This window comes from Plectropomus leopardus, chromosome 23 (genome assembly GCF_026936395.1).
Source record: "Plectropomus leopardus strain MGB_pleo_1.0 chromosome 23, ASM2693639v1, whole genome shotgun sequence".
Classification (NCBI taxonomy): domain Eukaryota; kingdom Metazoa; phylum Chordata; class Actinopteri; order Perciformes; family Serranidae; genus Plectropomus; species Plectropomus leopardus.
Genome location: NC_142198.1, coordinates 8,762,147 through 8,781,970, shown reverse-complemented (window position 1 = coordinate 8,781,970; position 19,824 = coordinate 8,762,147). Strand labels below are relative to the sequence as shown.

The 19,824-nt window shown below is 40.0% G+C and overlaps 1 protein-coding gene across 3 annotated transcripts in view; it reads right to left on the bottom strand.

Annotated features, from left to right (window-relative positions):
• Window positions 1-19,824, bottom strand: part of LOC121961875 (sodium/calcium exchanger 1-like) — a 126,631-nt gene that overhangs the window by 18,830 nt on the left and 87,977 nt on the right. For 2 of the 3 annotated variants that reach the window (XM_088073152.1, XM_088073151.1), the window contains exons 12-15: window positions 7,364-7,470; window positions 1,714-1,838; window positions 952-987; window positions 241-340 (exon numbers count right to left, since the gene is read on the bottom strand). In XM_088073152.1, the coding sequence (XP_087929278.1) occupies window positions 241-340; window positions 952-987; window positions 1,714-1,838; window positions 7,364-7,470 (368 nt within the window). The remainder of the gene's footprint in view (window positions 1-240; window positions 341-951; window positions 988-1,713; window positions 1,839-7,363; window positions 7,471-19,824) is intronic. The other variant, XM_042511952.2, reaches the window with a different exon arrangement.

Below are 19,824 nucleotides of genomic sequence, written 5' to 3'. Positions count from 1 at the left end.
TCTGACAATAGTAGACAATAGAGAAAGACAATACAAGGAGACTATGAATAAATTACTATAGCTGCATGAAAAGTTTCAAAATAAAATGCTGATGCAAACTTTTAACAAATGTACTTTTTCGTCATCCATCAGCTTTTCCAAATGGAGTCGAGAAATATGTCAACCAAAACCACTGTTCATAAATCAAAATGATGTGTGTGTGTGTGTGTGTGTGTGTGTGTGTGTGTGTGTGTGTGTTACCTGCGCTGACAGTAACGGCACTGACAAACTGCTCCCTCCAGCTGCTGCTCCCCACCACCAAGGCCAGGTTTGTCTTCTTGATCAACTTATCTACCGTACTCTACACACACACACACACACACACACACACAAAAGCAAACATGCAAGTGCATACAGACCAGAAAGAACAGGAAAGACACAACCCTCAAGTTGTTAATTAATTCGCAGCCAGGCAGAAAAGGGAAACCTTTCAATTAGCTCAAACGTTTTCATGACATTCACAATTGAATGTATAAGATGATTTAATTAATACGACTGCTGTGAAATTGGCGGTGATGCCCCCCATAAAAATCTAGGAAAAAACTTCAAGCAGAGTGGTTGAGTTTTTGTGTAAAGCAGCAAGGAAGGGGAATAATAAAAGATGTTGATGCAAAACTCGCAGCATCTTTAGAGCGCCACACTAGCAGACATTATGATAACCCAGCTGACAGGGCTTTGTGAGGAGAAAATCCTGCATGTTTTACAACCTAATAAGTGAAGGACAACATAAAAACACAAGATTTACTGTATATTAGCAGTCTCAACATGAGAACTCAAGTTAATTCCAATGCGGGGTGACGAGTAAGATTTTATAGACTGGAATATGATTCTGAATTTAAACAGTTACATTTCAGTATAGCATGGTGACAGATGGAAGCATGCATAAGCAAAATAAAGAGAAAGATGGATAACCTTATCGGATCGCCAAAGCAGCGTTCTTACTGCTTTCTACACACCCAGACACACACACAAACAAAAGGACACAAATGGACAAATGTGCAACAAAAATATGATTGGTTTCATTTTCAACACAACAGGTAAATCACAGATTAGAGGCAAAATCATAACAGCAAAGCACACACGGCATGACGATGCACAATGTAATGAAAGCTGATCCCGAGTCAGACGCCTCCAGTTTGTGCTGCACACTAGAAATAGCAAATTATCTGTAATGATCCGTGGTCAAATTAAACACTGATCAAATTTGAAAACGCATTTCTTCTAATATACAATATTTATTACGTGACTAAGCCAATATATTTTCTAATTTGCTGGATGAATAGTCGACCAGTGACTTTGTTTCTTTTGAGTTCTGCCTATGACAGCTCACTTTGAATAAATTATTTGTTGGTCTTTTGCAGGTCTGCTATCAACATGACAGGCATCCCATCAAAGTGTAACAAAATGAATCATTTAAACTTTGGACTGTGGCTGCTGACACCCACTTTAAACTATTTTAGATCCAATTTGCATTTTTAGTCAGTTTACTTTTCAGGTGATAGTAAACGCAGCTGACTTGAAGGCTGTGGTTATTATTTCACCGGACTAGCTGCTGATACATTCTGAAAAGCTCCTGAAGGACAAAGTAAAAGGAAACACTTACATACACATATACACACACAACTCTGTTAATGGAAGTGGAGATAAACAGTGTGCACAAACAAAGATGCTTACCTTGAACTCGTAGGACTCTTCTATGACCACCTCAACTTGTGTGTGTTCGCCCAGACTGGGACAGCCCATCTTGGCCACCTCTTCTTCCTCTGCTCCCACCAACGGTTTGTTCTCATTGGAGTCACCTAGGAGACCACAGAGATGAATGGGTTAGTGTCGACAGCTGGGCTGGTCAGGGTTTCCACGGTCATGAAAAACCAAGAAAAGTCATGGAATTTCAAAATCTCATTTCATAGGCCTTGAAAAGTCATGGAATTAGTAAAAATCATTGAAAGTTTTGGAAAAGTCATGAAATTTTGTTGTAATGTAATGAAACAAATGTTTACAGTGACCTACCACATAATGTAACATAACGGTAAATTTATTTTGTTAGTTAGCTGATGACATAAATGGACCTGCACTTTTATAGTTGTTGAAGGCTGTCATTCATTCACTGGTGGCCAAGACTACCATACAAGTTGTCCCCTGCTACTCAATTTTAATACATTTAAACAAATTCACACTGATGGCAGTCAGGAGCAATTTGGGGTTCAGTATCTTTACCAAGGATAGTTGGATCATATGGACTGGAGGAGCTGAAATTTGAACTACCGACCTGTCAATCAATGGATGACATTGAATGATGATATGATTGACAATGAATGCGTCAACTTAGGGCTGCATGATATATTATTTCAGCATTGACATTGCCATGCACATTAGTCCCATTAAAGGCAAGCGATGTCAAGTAAAGCAGATACAAATGGAAAACTAGCACAGTTTTCTCACTTTCAATGATTAATATTGGCTGAGCCTTTCACTTTAAGACTGGTTATGTGTATATTTAACGTACTGTAGCGGCATTTGTTATGTAACGCGAGACTCTTCTAAATGTGTGTGTGTGTGTGTGTGTGTGTAGAAAAGTAGCATAACCAGGCCAGCAGTGCATGGTTTTCCCCTATTGAAATTTTATTATTTGTCCTTGAAAAGTCATTGAAAAGGTTTTAAATGTTGTCCATGAAAATGTGTTGGACCCTTGGCTGGTGTAACCGTGCAGAGGTTTACTTAGAAGAACCAAATTATAGGTCAGTTATTTTTGTGCTACTGCTATGCTCGTGTTTACATCAAGCAGCAAACTCCAGGGCTGAAAAAAATGGTTTATGCTATAACGGATGGTCCATGGGATTGTGCAGGGACTTTTACAAACTTTACGCTGCTGTGATTGGTTGTTTTGCTGCGAGGCAAAGAGTAATTTTGACCAGAGCCACAAAGCTTTTTCTGCCATCATCCAGGAGAACTTGGACACCAGTTGAAAGCTGCCAGAACGCCCTGGGCTGTGGGCACATCTCCGCTGCCCTCCCACCCTCCCTCTGGTTCTCTGGCGGAGGAGCAGAGCACAGCCTGGGTCAGTGGGGCTTGCTAGAGACTGCTTGGGGGCTGTGGGTCGACTGAGAGTCAAGCCAGGGGTGCGTGCCCATGGCCGAGTGCCCGCTGTCTGCTGTCCGATGGATGTGAAGCCTCCAGTATGCTCCTTGGCTCTCCTCTTACCGACTACAACTGCCTCCCCCAGTAAGCCCCCAGCAAGCTCCACAAACCCAGGCTGTGGTCTGCTCCTCCACCAGAGAACCAGAGGGAGAGCAGGAGGTCAGCAGGGTGTGTGCCCATGGCCGAACGCACTCTGTCGGCGTTCCTCCAGTGTCCACATACCCCTGGATGTGCAGCTATGCACTTTGTCTGTTTTAGGGAGATATCTTACCCCTGCTTCCTGAATGTTTGTTTACTATGATTTGTGTCTGGAAAAGATTAAATGTATAACTGTAAACTACTGTTTTATGATTTACTAACTTAAGTAGGCAAAATGCAAAGTAAGATATGGGTTTCAAAGTTTGTTTGTTTTTTCATTTTTGCAACCACTAGAGATATATGATTTCAAATAGGTAATAAATTGTGTTGACTGGTAATCATCCATTCGTCAGGTTGCCTCACTTTGAGTACTGTGTCCTTAACACTGACTTTTCTGCTTGCTGAAAGATTGCAAATTATTTTAGAAAAATTACTTGGAGGACTTAGAGTAGCACTGTTTAATTGACTGAGAAATTACTAAAGTGTTTGGATGGAAATTGCTGCAGTGAGGAGGAGAAATTCGAAGTAACTATCATAGCACCAAGAGGAAGGAATATATATGTACATATACATAGATAGCTAGATAGATACTTGTTTTTTTGCTGCAAAACAAACTTTAAGCTTCATGTAGCTTAATATTTGCAAGTCTTGCAATTAGTGCAAGGCTCTATATAGCTGCAGGATTAATATGCAGTATTTATGCATTTAGTCTTTGCCTTGCATTTGAACTCAGATCATGTTTCACATATTCTTTTTTCAATTTGTCAGATTTTTGCCAGAGCAGCATAACTTTTTTTCATAGTTTTGCTGGGGTATCATTTTAATAATGTGCGCAAGCAGTCGGAAAGCCTATAATGTAAATGCTAATATTCAAACACCGATGTGCCACATGGGAACCCCAATCTATCAAGCATCTCATGTTATTATTACCAATATGGAGACACACAGGGAATTTAGATTTTCTCCCATGAAACAACTTCACTATCTCTCTGTAGCCATATGTTCCAGCATGCATCCCTCCTTTCATCCATATGTCTCCTCCCTCACTCAGTATGAGGGAGTGACAGTCATTAATTGAGTCAGCTGTTATCAGCGCAGACCTGCTGTAATTGAAATGCAGTGTACAGTATGTGACACAATATGTGCGTGACTCAGTTTGTGTGTGTGTGAATGTCAGTCTACTTGCTATGTGACAGTCTTATGAAACCAATTATATTCCCTCTGTGATGAAACATGCCCCAGGCTGTTGGCTCCTCTCGACTGACATCGAGAGAGTGGACCCTCACTCCACCAGGTCTGTCACCTTGTCTACACAGGAGGCGTAGCAGAAGCAGCAGGTTAGCAGAACAGCAGCAGGACCACTGAAGCTCCTGCTGCTGTTCTGCTAACCTGCTGCTCAAGATATTGAGTGTTTGTGGATGTGCTTTTTGCTTGATATCAGACAGAATTATCAACTTGTTTCCATCTTCAGTCTGGTATTGCCTCCATTCCAACTGCTTTATACGGGGGATGGCGATTAGATTTGACCTGACCAATCACCAGTGAGCAACTATTTGCCTGAATTTAACATCATTTTAAGTCAACACTGATGCATAGCCATTCTAACAAACTGGTTTAAAAAGGGTCTTCAGAGTGGAGCAAGTCTTACACAAAGTAAAAACAAATGATGATAGCTGGTGGTATTGAGAAGACATGCTGTCTATGTAAAACAGATTGTCAAAGGTGTTAATCCCACCCACAGCGCCAATTGGATCAGTTGTTTTTCAACAGAGAAACTGATGTTTCATGTGACATTGACAGCTAAATCAGTCAACTTTGTGGGATTGGCGAATTCAAACATCTGAACCCAAGTAACAGTTTTGGCAGCGCTCTACAAAATCACTGTAGTTCCAGGGTTGGGTAACAGATTACATTTAATCAGGATTACATAATCAGATAATGAAAAAAGTAACCCTAATCAACCCAGATAACATTTTTTTTAAAAAAAAAAAGGTAAATTAGGTCATAGTTACATTGTCAAGAAATACTTCCTGATATTTTTGATTACATCTTTAAAATATGGAAATTTTTAAATTATGAAACTTTTTCATCACAACTAATGCTTAAGTAACTCATGAAAAGCACCTCTGACAATTGCATTTACTCGGACAAGTGCTCCATTTTATGGCAGTAATTACTAAGAGTGGTTTTTGATTGGACCAACTTTAAATGCTGAAATAAATGAAATATGATAAATGAAAAATTATTTGCATTGAAAATTTTTTTGAGATGCTTAGGAAAAAGACTACTTGTGGTAATCATATTTTTGTGGCTGCATCCATTTTTTAGGTGAAAAATTGTCAATATTTGATTCTGAAGTAATCCAAGTCTTCATATTAGAATGCATTTTTTTTGGGACAAAACAATGGATTACATTACTAGTTACAAAAATTCACATGCAATTTGTTTTTAATAAGTAACTACATTTAAAATTAATCTGACCCAACCATGGTAAAAGAAGAGTACAGGTGAGTTAAATGGCCTCTGTGGTCAACTGGATTAACAAATACAAATAACAAATACGTGCTGAAGACAGGCGAATATTTTTGCCTTTAGATGCACGTAAGACAAATGGCTTAAAATTGCAGCTGAAATGCTATTTATGTGGACATGCCGTGTGAGTGTGTATTTTAAAGAAATATCTTTAGGTTCAGGATTTTGACAGCTGTTTATTGCTATTTTTTTTTAAATTTTAGACACCAACAATGAATTGCTTAGTAAAAAAATAAGGAACAGATTAATCAACAAAAAAATAATCAGTTGCTGTCATACTTTTATATACTGAGGGTGGGAAATGAGTGAGAGTGAGGCCGCTGTGTGTGTGCAACAGTGAGATACTGCATGTTGAAAGGAATGTTATTTTTAGTAGCCCGAAAAGATCGAAAACTTTTTGTAATTCACTTGAAGGAAAGCAAAGACTAAAAATAATTTTTGTTTTTTGTGGTTTCTGTTAATCTTTCCAGACAGCTCAGTTTTTCCTGCACACCTTGAAGGGGTCGTGATCCCTGGTTTAAGAGCCAATCTGTTAGAGTTAGATGTATGTAAATGACCCTTTTAATGACACAAAATGCAAACACTCAATGCTGCAGTCAGGAGTAAATTAGCAAAGGAGAGAAACAAACAATGAAAGCAGTGCGAAATTAAGTTAAATGAGACAAAGAAAATGTCTCTGTAAAGTGAAATGACTTCATGAAAGTTACCCCAGGTTCCATTTTGTCTTTTGTCATCTTGTAAACTCTCAATCATGTTGAAATTCAACAGAAATGTCAAAGCAGAACAAGTTGCAGAAATTGCTTATTGACTTTCGGTGCTGGTTCTCTTTAGCCTCCAGTCACCTGCCAGAGATTAGCTGTCTGCCTGCTGTAATGAGTCTTTTAAAAAATTCAACTAAAGCTTTCTACCTTCTTAAAAAGTTGAAAGGCTTAGATGTTTTAGATGTGTGAAGTTCAGAGCACGCTGGTAACTAGGTGGATTCAGAAAGTGGGAAATGACAGTGCAGAGGAGGGAACCTGATCAAAACAGATCATTAGGCAGGAATGAACTGCAAATGTGTTCAATCCACTCTTTTCTGGCTGTTTAGTTTACAGAAGTCTTTGCCATTATGACCAAAGTGCAATAGCGCAGTGATTTCACATAAAAGTATAGAAGTTTCCTGGCTATTCATGTGCTGTACGCAGTAATCAAATGTATCCATATGGTAATGAATGGACCAAACACTGATTGTGATGTGAGAGCCAACACGATGTGACAAAGAAATTTCAAAAACACCTCAGCGTTCTTCTTTAAATCCTTTCCCAGCCACATCCAAAGTAAAATGTTTCCCAAATTAATCTGAGTTTAGATTGGAGGTTTCAGACAATCAATACAGGTCTCACCCTGTCCATAAGAGATAAATGTGGAGGAGGCTTGAGTCTCCATTCTGTCTGTCACTCTGTTTTCTCTCTTAGCTTCTTGATATTCCATCCAAACAGCCACACAAACACAAACATACACACTCAAAATCACTCACCGTGTTTCTGTCCTATCTCCAGCAGAATGGGCTCTCCCAGCTCGATGGTGAAGGTCTTGTTCTTCTCATACTCTTCATCATCAATGATCTTCACCTCAATGATTTTCCTGTTAAAAGAGGAACCGCAGGATAAGACTTAGAGAGTGTATTCCACATAATTAACCTTTTTAGTTAGTTAAGGGGTTTAGAGCAGTCCATTAAAACTGGGGAGGTCTGTAAGCAGACACGAGGTCATTTCAGCTGCTGTTACGTGATTATCATTATTATTAAAACCTCTAAGCTTACAGTGCAGGAACTAGCACTTTCTGCATCCTGGGCAAGCTTCTCCTTGCAGCCCCCCCCATCCCCCCCATGACAAATGCAAACAACACAAATAAACAATTTAGCTCACAAACAATAATAAATATAAAACAATAAAGGAATATGGTGTGTATATTTTTTTAGTGTTTAATTTATCTTCGTCTTGGCTTTGTACTGCTTCACAGATGGCTTTTGCCTATTCATTTTCCCTTACTGAAATGATCTCTACGACTTTCAACCAGCTTTGTATCAAAGCAATTTGGGTAATATGTGTAAATGACCTGTGATGCGCATCCCTCCATTTAACCAGTGCCTAGATAACCCGCCTCCCCCCTGACAAAACTCCGCCAGATAACACAAATGTATGCAAAACATGTGTTCCAGCACAGTTTTGCTGGTTCTTGCGTGTTGCTCCAACTGCAAGCTGAACTTCTGCATTTTCTAATTGCCTGCCACCACTTCCGCCATTGCAGAAACAAGTATAGAAGTGCATCAAGACACAGACTTGCCAACCCCCTCCTCTCTTTCTCTCTATATCTCAAACCAAAATCTAATCAAACAGTAAACCTAAGCACTGCCTATTTCTTGCCTTAAATGTTTTTAGAAAGATATTTTAGTGCCGTGTTTAGCCGTAATAGTGCAAGTTTGCGTCAGGGAGTGAACACCATACTGTTTCCTGCACAATGAAAACAGAGGCTGTAAAAAAAGTGAGATCAAACTGTAAAACTAAGCATCGCTAATCAAATACAAACCAAGATTCTTGCCCATGTCTCTCCTACATCATGTTCAGTAACTTGTTTTAGCCTACTGTTTTACTTTAATTCTAGATTGTTTCTTACCAGTCAGTCGCCGTTGTGTCACACATACGAATTTGCATTACGTCACTCACCAGTGGAAGCGTTTATTGGTCTGGTGTGGTGCAATGCATTATGATAATTGTAGGTTTTCTACCTTTTGCATAAAAGTGTCCTCTTCTTTGGTCATGTCGCACAGATTTCTAAACTATGTGCATCTTTCTACTGCGTAGACAGCCTAGTTTTATCAAAAGACCATTTTTCCAGCAGTGTAATACTTCTTTAGGTTACAAATAAAAGAAACATGAACATTATTAGGTTTGCACTGCTCTATTTTCTCTTGCAGAAGATGATTAGGAGCCTCTGCAAAGATGAAGGTTGAATCCCAATTTGACATTGCTCAGCGGGGCACTCTATGAGGCTGCTAACATCCCCCCAGGCCCTGATTACATTTTTTCCTCCAGCTGACAGTGATGCAATGCGCAGCGCAGCTACAGTTGAGGCATTTTCAATTTGGAGCACCCAGGGGAAAGCCCTAAAATGCAACGCAAAGAGTTTTGAGGGGATCGCAACCAGACCTTAACAAGTTAATTGGAAAAAAAGCAGTGGGGATATTCAGAAATAGCAGAGTGTGATTGTGAGTGGTGTCTTAGTAGACTGAGAAAATAGATGAGGTGGCAGATCTGTCAGTGTTTCATTTAATGTGAACTTAGAGTGGAATGTTTTCATTAACACTTTTGTACTTGTGAGACAATAAGGAAAGGGCATTTGCAAATAGTGGAAAGAAGGATGCACATTCTGTCACTCCGATGTTTTAAGGAGACACCAAAGTAAGCAGAAATTACGAATGTATAAATGTAATAAAGGAAGCTGACAGTTTATAAATTATTTCATGTGTATTAAAAGCCCTACACATCTGTTTGGCTTCCTTCTGGTCTGTTTCACTCAGAGTATATAATCTTCATCTCAGCAATCCATCTGCATCTGACAGGCAAAGAGGAAGAGAAAGTGTTCATTTCCACCTGGTTGTGTCATCATATGCTTCACTGTCAGCCATGTTGGCTCTGACACCACAAATAGGCTTCGGTTCAACAAAGAAAAACAGGAGGGAGGAGGGGAGAGCGACAGAGTGATGGAGGTGTGCAGAAGTGGAAGTGCATTGTTTTCATTGGTGAGCTGTCACGGCAACAGCGGATCAAGCTGGCTGGATTTGCTATTTCCAGCATCACATCAGGTTGAGCGGCCAAATCTGAACAATGTTGGAAAAGATATGAAAGTATTGTTTGGTCAGATGTGAAATGAGGGAGAAAACAAAACAACTGCATGCAAATCCATTAAGTGGAGGAAAAGTGGAGAGGAAAACATTAAATATGTGTTATAATTTCAATCCTACAGCTGATTTCTTTTCTCCAATCACTTCCTATAGTAACAAATTAAAGTGGAAATAGACACACTTTTTTTCAACTTATAATTATGAAGTAAATGTTAAGTGCATCATGTACTGGCCAACACGGTCTCACTCCCAAATGCACTTGGTTAGTGGCTCTTGGACAGAGTGACACTTTAGTGGGAGTTTGAGACGCATCATAGGGCACCATTTTTTTGACGCTCTCAGCAACAATTGTGGCACAAAGAGGGAGAAATTCTGTATAAGATGGATGGGAGTGCAGGTGGATGGGTCAAACAAATTCTGGACTTTCTCCTGGTAGCCCACTGGTTGTGTCCCAAACTGACAAAACTGATGTATGGGTTACTTAGGGTGTCATATTTTGACATGTGGGGCCACTGATCAAGCATCAGTATTTGCTGAGTTGGGAAACAGAACGTGTTGTAATAATTATAGAATTATGACACCATCAGCCTGTAGATTGGTTTCCTATAAGCTTCACTTTCACTATGCGATTCTATCTACCAGAAAGGCTCGATTTACAGCACAAAGGAATGGTGTCAACTATTGTGCAACCAAAACAGGAAGAGGAATTGAAGAATTGCTAGGTTCTGAGGAAAACAGAAAGTGACAACCTCATTGGCTACAGCACCAAAAATACCACATGAAAATGCTGTTTTCACACTAACTAAAATAGAAAGAGTGATGGATGTAATAACAGTAACTAGAGGGGGCAGGGCTGGGAAAATTGTCATTTGACAGTGAGATGGAAAAGCAAAGACACAAGTTAGAAGATAGAAGGAGATAAGAGGAACTGAGAGAAAGGACTGAAAAAATAAAGTTAAGAAAAATGAGAGACATTCTGAGAGGAGTAGGAGGGAAGAGTGTTAAGGAATGAAGAAGAAGAAGGAGGAGACAGAGAGACTGAAAGAGGCTGAAAGAGTATGAGTAATGCATAGACTCCACTGAGATGTGAAGGGTTACGGCTCGATACACACTGGGTTCAGTCAGGGGTACAAGAGCAAGCAAACAAACAAACACACACATACACACACACACACACACACACACACACACACACACACACACACACACACACACACACACACACACACACACACACACACACAGAGTAATGGATTGCAATTTACCTTGCATATACAAACAGATACAAATCATGTAACCTCCAAAGATCAGGAGCATGCACACAGTGGATATGCACACACCTAGAGTTTTTCATGCTGCACATCACACACACTGCACAGTTTGGTTTGTATGAACAGAGAGGCGGCCACCCCCACATGTGCCCACACTCCACTAGTAACACGCAAACTCACAAACAATTCAGCTCAATATACACAAACACGATACGCATGAACACATGTTCCCAGTAAACACTTCAGGATCCATAAACATATGTATGCATTAATTTAGCATATTAACACATGCAGGCAACATACACACAAACACACACACACACACACACACACACACACACACGCTGACTGCAGTGCTTTCATTATTCATAGTTGGTGCTGGCTGTAGCAGCGCTCCCATCTGTGCCCTCCTCTCTCCGTCTCTATCTCAGCCCTCGTCCCTTCTCTTTCTGCCCCCTCTTCACCTCTTCCTCCTCTCGCAGACTTTGTTTCTCTCTTCACAAAAATCCAATTCTTCCATTTTCGTGTATTATTTTCATGAACAGCTTATTCTGCTCATGGTCACAAGAGGTGAGAGTCTATCCGAGCATCTGTCTTCAGTTATACATGAGAACATATCCTGAAACTGATATTAAGGATTAGGCATTTAACATTTTCCTTGCTCAGCTATGTAGTTAAAAAATGTGAGAAATTGTTCCTCAGATGTTTTGGGGTGCTCCAATATGAGAGCCAGATACTTGTCCCTGGGTCTCTCAATAGTGGTCCAGGGCCTAGTATGTGTCCTTTCAAGGTCATGGAAATATTTATGAAGCTCTGGCTTTAGTTGTCAAGCATTTTAGTTATTTTTTTGATACTATTAGAAGCACATTTATGGTGCTTTCACAACCTATCCTCTTTGTTTTAGTTAAAACCAACGCATGTCTGCACAGTTAGTGTGGTTCGTTTGAGCTGGTGTCAAAGCTGTCAATCAAACCGTGGTGCGGACCAAACAACCAGAGAGTGCCTGAAAAGATGGGACTCTGCCTGCTTCCAAACAGAGGGACACTGTTGCTGGAGTGACGCTCTCTGAAGAGCTTCGACTGCAGGCAAGGTGGCAGCAAGGGCAAACCTGGTTTCATCCGCAGTGGGCTACACTGACATGTGATATAGAGTATTATTGAGACTCTTTCCTAACCGACTAGAAACTCCCTGTAGTCGTGTTAAATAGCAGTCCACTTCCATGTTTTGGTACAGCTGGTGTTCTGCCATATGCCTCCTGCACTGGAGTACACACGACTCATACTTGAAAGCACTTTTTCAAGTGGATTTGAGCACAATTTGGCGTATAGTGTGCCTGAGTATGGTACACTGTATACGTACTAATCAAACAAACTGGACTTTGGGTTCAAGAGTGCTTGGATCCAGGCCCACATCCCTGATGTGAAAGCCCCCTAGCTTGTTCTGAGGACTTTGTTTTTTATTGTTTTTCCCAGTAGTCTCTGCTGCTGGTTACAATACAATTTCATTGTGAAATTGCAACGTTAACTCTCCTTAACAACTAACTCCCACCTTATATTTAAACAAGTTCAATCAAACACAAGATGCCATGAAAATATATTAAAATGATTCCAGATCTAGACATGCACACCTGCTTCCACAGGTTCATGAAATACAGATGCACTCCTAAATGCAATACATTACTTATGTTCACTCTCAGTCCCTCTGTCTCGCCTTCTCTCTATATTTCTACCTTGTTACTTTTTGACACCTGCTCCCCAGAAAGTTCCTCTGTCAGACAGCACCCTCAATGCCCCAGTCCGTCAACAGACTGACACAAAACACAGACACACGGACCGAGTTCACTGAGCACAGAACTTGCAGTGCCAGAAATAGAGACTGAAAAAGGCAGCGGGGAGGGAAAAAAAGAGTGACAGAGTGAAAAAAGGTCAACAAAAGGTATTGTTGATTGAAAAGCCCCAAACAAAATCATGTGGGCTGTAAATCAGTTTAATGGATAAGTTTTATATTGCCGCAGTGTGTGTGTGTGTGTTTGCGTGTGGCCCTAAAGTTCTTATGGAAGTGAGTGATTGAGCGACAGTTTGATTTGATTAGTTGAGACCTCATCGCATTACTTAATGGACACGGACTCTTTATATCTCGTGTCTCCATCTCTTTCCATTTTCTTCTGGCTCCAGTTCTAATTTTGATTTACAACCACTGGAAGCTGTGTGTTTGTGTGTGTGCATGTGTGTTTTCGGAGCCACTGCATTTTAAGGTGCTGCGAGCATGTGTGTGTGTGTGTGTGTGTGTGTGTGTGTGTGTGAGAGGGAGAGACAAAGCATCTTAGAGACCCGCAGCAGCAAACAACTCATTTTCCTGAGTGAGGCTGATTTATATACACACTTTAGTTTTACCGTTTGGGCTTCGGGCGGAACCTTTAAATCTCTCCATCGCTTTCTCTCACACACACACACACACACACACACACACACACACACACACACACACACACACACACAAAATTCACACACAGAGTTGTAAGAGAATTGCCGCAACATAGTAAAATGGAGATCATAAAAATGTTATGTTGAAAGTGTAAAACTTGAACAACAATGCAAGCCATACGGCAATTGTTTTCCTAAAGCAACGTCCTCTCACATTGACTCTTTATAAGACAGTGAGAAAGACAGAGAGGATGACATGTCTCTTCAAAAGACCTTCAGCTGACCACGGGGATTGCAATACACAACAAAGCAAAAAGGATTACAGTAATATGATTACAGTCCAAAAGCTTGTGAGATTATAATCACATTACAGAATATGACGTTTATTTACTGTTAAATGATATATGATACTGACTGTATATGGACTTAATGCATTGTGAACTGCAGGCTGCAAACTCAAATATCTTCTTTATACTGTTGCCTGTTTGTTTAAATCTGCATTAATTGATCTCAAGTTTAAACATGACACTGGCATCAACTCCTTTCCACTAAAATGCCAAAAATATTAATGTAACTCCACTCTACTGTCACACTATCAGGAGTAACTTCAGAAGTTAATGCATCAGTTTAAAAACTGCTAACTTTGGACTTAGTGGGATTCTGAGCGACAGCAGCTTTTTAGTTTTTCCAGATAGTAGAAAGTGCAGAGAGGCAGAAACGTACAGCAGAGCTGGGTACGATCAAACGATACAAGTTTGTCTGGATCTCTCTCTCTTCGCCGCACACAAACACACACCCACACACCCACACACACTTCTACAGGAGCAGGTAGGCTGAGAGAAAACCTTCATTCGGCTCTTCTTGTCTGAGTGGTAGCAACACAAACATAACAATTTGAGGGAGGCCAACAGAGAGAGCCAGTGAGATAAAAAAAAAACTCTTCAGGGGAACGATATTACCCCTCTTAATGATATCATGGAACGCATAATGAGAGACAACTCAAAACACACACTCTGTCTCTCCCACATACACACTTGTGCTAAGTGGTCTCCAGCTGTGGTGAGTAATAAAGTTGCATCTCTGGTGTGTGTGTGGGATAACAGAGATGGATAAGTGCATGATTTGAGGTTTGAGGAGAGGGGCAGAAGAAGATATGAAGCAGGAGGAGGCTGTGATAGCGAGAAAGTAAAAAAGGAAGACAAGAAGATGTGGAAGAAGAGGAAGCGGCTGAGACCAGAATATGAAGTGAGAGAAAAACAAGTGAGAAGAAACAGTGAAAAAAGAGAGATAAAGGTTTCCCCTGTCACTTACACGGAAAATTCAATAAAGTCTGGGCACAAGTGACCCTCTGACACTTCAAAAACACTCCCCGGTTCTCCAACAAAAGGGTATCATAAGAACAGGTTTTATTTTCAGCATCTCATGAGCTCTCACATTCACATCACGCTGCATTCAGGGTTTTGTAGGGACTAATCTGCCATAGCTGTTGGCACAGCTGGTGTTTGTTTACATGGCGTAGCTGCTGCAGATGCTACTTTTAGGTACACTTAGGTGAGCCACTTTAATTGATGTACTCAGACAGTCAGAATTAGGAGGTAAGATTTTGTTACACAATGACGGAAGCGTGCTAGTAAGGACATGGAGAAACATTCAAGTCGAGATTAAATTAAAAATGCCTGTTAAACCCTTTTTGATCACATCCTTAAACATAGTGGGCACTTAGCAATATCTGCAACAAAAATGACAAAAAAACAAACTTTTTCATATATCAAAATCCAATCATGCTTTCTTCCACTAAAACAAAATATTACACATGCTTATGCTTTTAGCCACACAGAGGCAGTTAGCTTGCTGTTTTGTAACTTTCCACTTGCATAATAAATATGATAAAGGAACATATCAGGGTTACTCTTTTCTATAAAAAAAACCAGATACTTAGTTACAAATGTCTAAAAAAAAACATGATATCCTTTACAGTACATCACACATCAGATTCTCTGTCATTACTTATTTTGCGTTTCCAAAGACTGCACACAATATTGATGTGATCTAGCTAGCAAAGCCCCTGCAAACCAGAATGCACATGGCCTGATCGTGGATGACACATCCATGCCTTGGATGCATAAAGCCCTAAACTAAGTCATAATCCAATTGCTACATAAGAAGCATCAACTGTATGGAGAACCATAATCCAGCATCAATCTACCACTGTAGTCGATACAAACACTAAAATCTATGAATGTGACATGAAAGAGCTTCCATTTTATTGGCCTAACTTGTAGCAGTGAATAAACAGCCTCTCCTAATATCCAGGAAGGAGAAGAACAAGAAGGATTGATGAGAGAGGATAGAAGGGAGGAATTATATTACAATCTGAAAGACATGGGTGGTATGGAGAATGTATGGTTGGCATGGAAACCATGAAGAGATGAAGTGGAATAAGACGCCCCCTACACACACACACACATCCATGTACAGTATATACAGAAATCACAGTTGCTTATACACCTCATATACTGTACATGTTTAAGTCTGTCTTTAGATCAGTCTCAGATAGTGCGCACATACGTGCACACTAATGCCCTCCTATCTGCATTACGTTGTGTAGGATTAAGCTATGTCACAAATCACATCGTGCATACATTACCACACACACACACACACACACACACACACACACACACACACACACACACGCACGCACGCACGCACGCACACACACACACACACACACACACACACACACACACACACTCAAATCTGCATGATTCACTGTAATCCAAAGGAGCTACTGTACTGTTATCCGCTGGGAGCAGAAAAGGAAAATGAGATGGAGGAGAGGATGGAAGAGGATGAGAAAAAAAACATAGTCAAGAATGAAGGAAAAGACTGACAGAAGAAGACACAATGAAATGAAGGACAGAAGATAAGAGGCTGAAATACAACAAGAAAAAGGAGAAGGAAGAAAAGGCTCCGAGATAGAAGTATTGGGAGAAAAGTAACAAGTTAGGGGAGCGAGAAAGACGAGGGAGTAGAAGGAGGGGATAGAAGAGAATATAGAGGGAGGTTTAAAAGTGTAAATTGGGGAAGGAAAAGCGCAAGGAGGAAAGAAAAAGAGGCTGTTAGACTGGCGAGCAATGGAGAGGCTGAGGTTTGATCTTGCCGCCCACATGAGGGCTAAACAAAGCTGAGAAAGCATGAATGCACTCCTTCTCTCATTGAGTTAAGCATAGAGTAAAACAGACAGGAGCCGACACACACACACACAGCGTATGTATACACAAATGTAGAATGGCAGTATAGTGCCCAATATGCACACTTACATGAGAGTGCACACGCAAGGGTGTGTGATCAGGAAGTTTTCGTGCTCCAATTTCTGCCTTTTTGCATCAATTTATGGTGTAAGTGTCTTTGATTTTGTTTAAATAAAGTTCCTCTGGTACTTTCATGTTTTTATGGGAGGAGGGAGGCAAATGCACGTGTCCCATGTCAAAATCTACATTTGTGCGCTCCAGGGCTAGCACTGCACAAACCAGTCTTTGGAAATCTGTCCCCAAACCTTCACAAAATGACACATAGGGGTACAAAACAAAGCAGCCATTGAACCATGATACATTAAAAAACACCCTGCACATGTCCAGATTCTGCAATATTGACAGAAAATAAAGTCATATGCACTGCTCAGAGTAGAGCTGCACGCACACATATAAATTATGGATGCAGTGCCGCACCTAGGCTAGGTAAAAATTATGCTAATTTATTACTCACAAGAACAAGAGCAAATGAGAAATCAACACAATGAACAATTTAATACAAATTCAAAACTAATAAAAAAAACAAACAATAATAAAAATTAATAAGAAGTAGGAGATCACGGTATGTGCAAATTTGCTAATTTTGTCATCTTGTTTTCGGACTATCCGCCAAATAACTCGTGTCTTTCTTTTTTTTTAAAACTCTAATCGTCTCCACGTACATTTCACACTCCATTTCTGCATGCGTGTGTTTGCATGCATGCGTGCATGGGTGCGTGTGTGTGTGTGTGTGTGTGTGTGTGTGTGTGTGTGTGTGTGTGTGTGTGATGTGTGTGTGATGTGTTACTGTAAGGATCTAGATTGCACTTAACAGTTTTCGAGAGGGGAAAAAATGAATCAGAGAGAGCAAAGAAGCAGGGAGAGTGTGGGCATTAAAATTTAAAGTAAATATGCAATGTGCATGTATATATTGAGCCGCTACATTTGCACGTACAAGTGTGTATTTACTGTATATAACCTAAACACATTTCACAGCAATGAATATCATTAACACATTTTCCTCTTTTGCATACCAAATACACAGAATGTGGTTCACACTGACAGTATGGGGGGCGGGGTTGGGATCGGAGGCTTAGCTAAAGATTCGAAGCCCATGACTTCAATAACATGAGGCACACAGACAGCCATCACATCAACGCAGAATATTTCTACATGGCACTGTGCCTGCCTTGTGTAATTTGTGTCCATTTAAAAAGAGTATAGCAGGATCTGTGGTTCTGGGTACAGAGGAATAACAATAAACAGTTTACCTCTACAGGGAATGGCCCGACCTCATGAGAGTGCATGAGCCTATGAGTCAGCTGAAAGGTTTTTTTCATGTGGCTCATCGCATCATGGGTCAGGGGTTTGACCAAACACTTTGACTTTATGTAATAGTTTATGTAACAGCTTGTGTTGTCAGCCATTTTTCATGCGGTGGGTACGGCGTCATAAAGACACTTCACCTGAACAGTGACAATGAGCTTGTTAAAATAATAATTATTCAGTTACAAGGCAGGGATTCAATTTATTCTTCAAGCATGTGAAACAAACAGCTGTAGCTCTGTGAACAGTGAGCTGAAAATGAAGACCCACGGCAGATTCACAGCTACAGTATCACCTTTTTGTACTTGTAAAACCAAATGTTAATTGGTTTGCAGCTGCTATACAATTATTCTTTATTTTTTCATGAACAAGAAAAAATAACAAATTTTGATAGTAAATCAAACTGGCTTAATTCAATATTAAACCATTATTATTATCATTATTATTCTTCTTATTATTAATGTATTTATTTATATATTTTTATTATTATTTTCTTTCAAGACTGTATAAATGTAAAAACTTGCACACCAGTACTTGATGACCAACATACATAATGGCCACTCTGCTCTCCCAACATCTTGTTGTGTTTCAAAATATGTTGTTTAAACGTTACGGTTGCCAGTTATGCCCCCCTCCCCTTGGGCAAAGCCTTTTAGCAGCTTTTAATTATAAATCACTTTTTTCAAAGTGGAGAGATGAGCGAAAAGATACATAGATGGATGAATGGAAATGAGGAGAGATGAAAAGAATGGTTTGGGAGATAAAGCAGAGAGAGACATTAAAAAAATTAAGAATAAGGGAATAGAAAAAATAGAAACAAGCCAATGAATGTAAGGATGAAGGATGGATCAGTCTACAGGGACCAACAGATGGAGAGATTAAAGCCTAAGATGTACTGAGTAAAATGCATGGAGGGAAAAAGATTTCCGGGAAAATGAGGGCTGAAGAGACTAGAAAGACACAGAGAAAGAGAGCAACAGACAAAAACACGCAGATAAATAGCAAGTCGGAACAACATCACTTAATCTTAACTATTCCTTATCCGTTCTCCATCTTTATCATGGTTGGAAAAATGATGACAAATAAGCAGCGCAGACTACAAACACACAAAGAGAGATAAATGAGCGACAGCCACTCGTCCATCCTCGTCTTCTGGTGTCATCCCTCTTTCTTTTATCCCCATCCCCTCTCTTTTTCTCTCTCATCTCGTCTGTTCTCATGTATGTTTTAACGCTCCTCATCATATATTTATGTTCTGGTCAAATAGGGGGCTGCCATGGAGATCCAGGCTGTTTGAAGAATGCCATAACACACAAACAGAAGCTGTTTCTCTTGCCTCCATGTTGTTTGGATAGAAATTATGTTGAGTTTATGTCTTTAAAATGCTGTTACTTTCATCTTATTTCACACCCTCCAATATTATGAACTTGTTGCAAATCTTTATTGAAACTGAATGATGTTTGAGTGAATTATGCAAACCTAAGACTCATGTTTAGGGCTGCACTTTATGCATTAAAAAAATCCTAAATGTCTTTTGCATCAGCGCATACACATTATTCCTCAAATTTGGCCTAAAGTGTTTGTTATCTTGTGAAACATCAGGATTGCTACTATGGCTGTAATTAAACTGCTAGGGGGCCCTGGGGCAAAAAATGAGCTGCTGGGCCCCTATTAACCCCCAATTCCTCCCACTCTGAGGGCTTCTGTTTTTTTCTGTTATGAATATTATGGTTGCTTTTCTCATTTTATAAGTCAAGAAGGAAGGAGGTAAGATATTTTAA